We start from the raw sequence: 6,248 nt of genomic DNA, 5'->3' as shown, positions 1-6,248 counted from the left end.
GGGTTTATTTATATGCTGCCCAATCACTGGGAATCCGGGTAGCTTACAACAGAGGGGATAATAGACGGTTCCCTGCCCTTAGGCTTACAATCTAAAAGACACGACACAAAAGGAGAAGGGAATGGTGAGGGGAGGATCAGGTCCAGCATTCTTCTCTCCCTCTGAGGCCTGGACCAAGGCAGATGGACCAGAGGGAGGGCTCTTTTTCTTAATCGAGGCCGGGCCCGATGGCATTGAGCCTGTCCTTTGACTCCCTCCCAGGCCAGAAGATGACAGTTGGAAGGAGGGAGGGGAGAGCTCTTCCTCTTTAGGCACAATGGCGTTGTATATCCAGTGTTCTCTCATTCAAAGGAAACTAACCCTAGAAGCATTGCTTCTAAACCTTTTTACTGTAAAAGGAAATAAAAGGCATGCTAAACACCCACAAACAATTCAAGAGGGTAGCTTTTATCACCACATTTCAGCACTTACCTTGCTGTAATGGCACCGGTCTATAATGTGTACTGATCAGGTAATATACATTCTGACTGTTCAGAAAGGCTCTCCATTGCTGAGAATTTGATAAAAGAGAATCACACAACTGGCTAAAGGCTGGCATGTGGGTACTCATGTACAGGCATTCTTTCCACATAATTTCAGTAATCCAGTGGAGTGGAGGAGATGTTATACATGTGTATGGACCTAATTAAACAATAATATTATGCATTTAATTATGACACATATTTACTTTTTAGATGCTTACTCAGAGAACAAATATAACCATGTTATATTTAATCTGATCACTAAATGAAACAAAAGATTTAGGGATCCCCCCCCAAATGATTTTGACTAATATAGTACATAAGCATGCTGCATCAGGACCCTTTCACAATTTGAACTAATATATATTTAGAGTATATATTTTCTTACCAATATTTCCTGTGTCTTGTGTGTCCATATTTGCCATAATGCTGGAGTGCAGAAAAAAGTTCCACTCATTTTCTTGTATAAATCCAAGATTATTATTAAATTGATTTTCATCACTATTATTTTTCATGATTGCTGTGCACAGTAGAAAAGCAAAGCAGAGTTGATTTTCACTGAACAGAGCTGAAGTCACTGTCTGCAGGATAAGGAATAAAAATTTAGTATATTTCATAAAAACATTACAAAGTCAGACTGTCCATAAATTATTTGCCTAACAGATTTGGATACCTTAAAAACATTACTTGTTAACTTCTCAATTATATCATTAACATGTATTTTGAAATAGTCTGTCTGACTTTGCGTTTCTTCACAGATGTCTTTGGTGAAATGTCTACTATGTCTCTTAAAAATTCTTGAACTGCTGGAAGCACTCAGAAAATCCTCACTTTTTTGTCTGGCTATATCATCTATGGAATCTGCAAAGATCTTACGAAACCACTCCAGTGAAAACTGATACATATAGTTAATATGAACAAGATCCAATACTACAAAGTAGAGCACAGCACCACGATTTGCAATAGGAAGATAGCTTTCACGCAGTGTTTGTATTGTAGCTTCTGTTGCTGCTGATGCTTCAACCCGATCAAAAATCTCTGTTGAGGTGACTTTTGTTCTCTGTAAATTGTCAATGAGGTCTTGGTCATCTAGAAGGTGTCCTAAAATGTAAAGATAGTTGATATTTGGTTGATATTTGAAATATAAAATAAATCAAATGATATTCTGTTGTATTCTATATATCTGTTCTACAGTTATTAAAAATTACTTGATAAGGTTATTCTGTCCTGTGTGAATACCTTCAAGTGACATGAATTTCATAGGGTTTCTTAGGCAAAGAATACACAAACGAAATGCTTTTGCCAGTTCCATGTACTTGTATGGTTGGCCCTCTACATTAGTGTAGGTTAGGGACACAGAACCCCCGTAAAAGTGGAAAAGTAGAAAAGTAAAAGTAGAAAAAACCAACAATATCTGTATCCTCTCCCAAATCTTAACTCAGCGGCAAAATGGACTGCCCCAAAAGGGTGGATTGGGGACACCCCAGGGTTGCTTGCCCCAGAGCTGTGGCAAGCACATGCTGTGGCCCCAATCAGCCCTGCCACTGGCCCAAATGGGAACCAAAAAAAATCTGCTCTTTTTGGGCTGGTTTTGGGCCACCTTAGGTGGCCCTGGCACAACCCCAGGGTGGCTTCTGGGCGCTCCAGGACAAGTTCCAGAATGGCTGGAAGCCACCCCTGTGTGATCACCCAGTGGGGGCATGTGCTGTCAAAATGCCATGTCTCCAAGCCGCTCGGAAGCTAGCTTTTCCAAGCTCTCTGTTCAGCCCATTAGTTTACATCTCTATGGGCTAAGCAACCCAAGCAAAGTGTCACTTTTGTCCTGCTTTCACAGGGCATGCTGAGCCTTCTAGTCTTTTATGGGGCAGGACAGGAGGAAAACAGTTGTGGTGGAGGGACCTGCAGTGGGTGAGGCTCCAGGGGTGGAAGGGAGAGCAGGGAAACTTCGTATTATTTTATGTATTTATGACTTGCTAAACTTTTTTTAGTTTCCTTTACCTTTTTGACTGTATGGACTTTATTGCATGGAGAAATAAACCCAAAACAGATTCAGGATTGAAAATTCAAAAGCCGATATTATTGCATGTGCTGGCGGCTGGGCGAGTGCAACCCAGATGCAGCCAAGACCCCAGCCGCTCTTCTCCAGAGGTGTTTAAAAATGGGAGCTTTCCGTTTTTTGAAATATATCTGGAGAAGGGCAGTTGGGGTCCTGGCGCATGCGGTAGTATAAACTTTTGGATTTTCATTCCCGAATCCATTTGGTGTTTATTTCCCCATGTGCCAAAGTCCTATGTGTGTCATCTGTACTTTTCCTCAGTAGGATTCAAAACTCCAAAAATAAATAAATAAATTCCCATTAATTACTGATGGCAAACTTGTGAAAATTAAATACATGTAAATTAAACTCCTAAAAGTCTAGGTTTGACTGTATATTACTTCAACAAGAGAATTGTTACATGACATTACTGTGCTCTGCATTTTTTCCCCATTTTTCTGTAGTTTAATTACTACTTGCAGGGTAGGCTGGTTCATTTTATAATTGTAAAAACTCAGGTTGAAGCCAGGGACCAAGGCACCCCCTAATTTAGTTCCAAATAATACAGTAAACATTTCTCCAAAAAATCATGGTCATAACTCATTTAGAAGGCAGTGCTCAATAAAAGTTAAAAAGTAGAAAAATGTAATTTTTTTACTAAATTTCACAGGATAAACAAAATAGCAAATACAAATGTAGGTAAAATATTTATTTATAATTAATTATTTGCTATCTTAAACAAAGCCATATATATATATATATATATATATATATATATATATATATATATAATAACTGATATTGTTAATACACTTGGGGAAAAAGTTAAATTCACTTCTTTGAGGTTGATGGTTGTACAATTTCTACAAGGGCCTTCTTTGTTGGTTCAGTTAGAACTTGTTTTCTGTTCGCTTTTACAATCTGCAGCAACAGTTGCTTTTCTTCTTCATCATGTGCGATCAGCTTGTTGTAATCTTGGAACAGTTTAATACCCCTTTCTGTGATGTCATTAACTACTTTTAGATGTTTTACGGGGTTTTTTTTTAACCAGTTGCATACTGTGGATCTTGCCCCCAGTCACTTGGTGGCCTTATGAGGAATGTCTGGTCTATTTTCAACTTTGTCAATAGCCAAGACATTCTGCAGTTTGCAAAATCTGATAATTCACATTCTTCATTAAGTAAATCTAGATTTCCTCTTATCATTCAATGTGGAGGAATGTTTTATAGATTTTCAACAATGTGAAGTTTTTCTTCTTCAGTAACTTTATCTGAAAACAGGGATAGGCCAACTAGCTCATCAGAAAGATACCATAAGTGAGGCTGTATGCTTTTCTTATAGTGATACTTATCTCATTGTCCAAAATACTGTATGTTCTAACCTCCTTCCAAAAGACCATGTCATTTATGGCAGCATATGTACTGATTGGAGCTTCAGTTCAGTTTTTAACATACAACAGCACCCCAAACTTGACAAACCTTTTCAAACTATGTTTTCCCTTTGGGTGAGATGGAAAGCACCCTGAGTTTGGAAAAGGTACAACTTATATGTGTAAATAACTTTGGCCATCCAATGAGCATGGTGAATTGGTCCAGATGCTCTCCAGCGAACAGTTTTCAGTGAATATCACAACACCAACAACGTCAACTCAATTAGCTCTAAATGGTCATCTCTGGGATGATCTTTTTTCTCTAGAAGTCACAGCAACATCTTGATGGTAGAGTTTTTCAAGTCCTCTTCTTTAGCAGTAAGATCCAAAGGTGTATAATTAGTCTGAACTATTGCATTCCAGGTTTCCTTAAACCTTTAGAACAGAGGGATATCAGGTGAGCTGGAAGGACCTAAGCATAGAGTAAATACTTTGCTTAGAATTATTTCCAATACATGAGGATGACATGCAAACCACAGAAACTCTTTATGTTCAATCAAGGTGTGTGCTCTGTTTTTAGCTCCAGTGTTTACTGCTGTTGTGTCAAGACCCATTCCAATAATTTTATCATCAAGATCACATGATCTCAGAACATTATGAACTGCGTTGCCAGCATTTATTCCTGTGCCAGAAGCAAGTTTGGGGACTCCAAGTAGTTTCTCTTCTCCATTAGCAAATGAAACTAATTTAAGCAAAATTTTGAAAAATAACATTTGTTGATCACTGCTTTCCTTTTCGTGTAGGATGATGAAATTTTTGTGTGGTGTCTATTGTTATAAAATGTAACAAAATTAGAGGGTGCCTAGGTATATATGAATAACTTGAGTTTTTTGGACCACCCTATTGCAGGGGTTAGGGAACACCAAATATGGTGACTTCTTATCATGAATTTCTGCTCTTAAAATTAAATATTATATAGTAAGTATCCATCTGTATTATACATCTATATTATTATTATTGTTATTATTATTAACCTTTATTCATGGAAGGCATGCATGTATGTGAATGTATTTCACGAGCATTACAACAAATGTTTAAAAGTCCTCTGCCAAACTAGTCCTGGCTGCCTATACTAAATGTTCCCCAGAGGACCTGAGTGTATGGGTGAATTATATCGGAGAAGGAGATCCTGAAGGTAACCTGGATCCAAACCATGTAAAGCTTTAAAAACCATCACTTTGTACCTTACCTGGGAACTAATTGGTGGGCAGTAGAGTGATTTTAATAGTGTAATACAGTATGATCATTCCTGGCTGTAACCCATCTGGCTGCTGTGTTTTGAACTAATTGAAGTTTCTGAACTTGGCATAAAGTTAACCCAATGTACAGTGTATTGCAAAAGTGAAGCCTAGAGAGTACCAGTGTATGCACTACCATCTTTAGGTCTTCCAGCTATAGGTAGGGATGCAGCTGTTATAACAGATGAAGTTCATAGTAAGAACACCTGGCCATCACATCCATCTGAGCTGTCATTTGGAGCAATGGATCCAGAAGCACCCCCAAGCTGCAAACATAGTCTTTCAGAGGGAATGTAACCCCACCCAGGATTGGTTGACACACCTCCAAGCCCAGGTTAGGACCCTTGACAATAAGCACCTCTGTAGTGTCTGGATTTAGCTTCAATTTGTATTTTCTCATCCAGCACATTACCTTCTCCAGGCATTCATTCAGAGGAGGCACAACATCCTTAGCTAAAGCTGTATTTAAAGGCATGGAGAAATACAGTTCCTTTGAATAATTTGCTTTGAAGCCTATTAATGACAGACTCTACTATTTTGTTCATTGATGACAGTTTGGGATTTTTATCAATTTTTTTATTTACCATCTGTTTTTTGCAGAAGTATGAGTGATTTTTCTTCGAGTTCACGAAGTGTTACTAGATCTGTAGATATACTTTCTAGTAACTCACAACGCTTTTGTTCCAGCTCAGGTTTTTCCTTAATTACAACAGCAGACAAAAGCTGATCTTGCAAACCTTGGAATGTTACAGTAAAATTTATCATGGTCACAGCATTACATATTGCAGGTAGAAAATGGGGGTTGGCTTTCCGTGTTGTCATGTATAATCTGAAAGAAGAAATATCTGTAAATTAGTGAAGGATATTGCTGATACAGCATATCAACATGCATTGTCCATTTGGAAATTTATTTATGATGAGTGAAATGTTTATATACCATTTTCCAAAAGTGGATCAAACTCCTACTGCCTACATGGCCCATTCCCAAGGTGGGCTCAATATGCATGGGTTGACTGCATGGTGTG

The 6,248-nt window shown here is 38.1% G+C and overlaps 1 protein-coding gene across 1 annotated transcript in view; it reads right to left on the bottom strand.

Annotated features, from left to right (window-relative positions):
• DNAH14 (dynein axonemal heavy chain 14) overlaps window positions 1–6,248 on the bottom strand; it is a 390,714-nt gene that overhangs the window by 33,393 nt on the left and 351,073 nt on the right. Inside the window, 4 exon segments of the mRNA XM_042445585.1 lie at window positions 472–681; window positions 910–1,102; window positions 1,195–1,622; window positions 5,808–6,052. Coding sequence (XP_042301519.1) covers window positions 472–681; window positions 910–1,102; window positions 1,195–1,622; window positions 5,808–6,052 — 1,076 coding nt within the window.

This window comes from Sceloporus undulatus, chromosome 1 (assembly GCF_019175285.1).
Source record: "Sceloporus undulatus isolate JIND9_A2432 ecotype Alabama chromosome 1, SceUnd_v1.1, whole genome shotgun sequence".
Classification (NCBI taxonomy): Eukaryota; Metazoa; Chordata; class Lepidosauria; order Squamata; family Phrynosomatidae; genus Sceloporus; species Sceloporus undulatus.
This window is presented reverse-complemented; position numbering and strand designations above follow the sequence as displayed.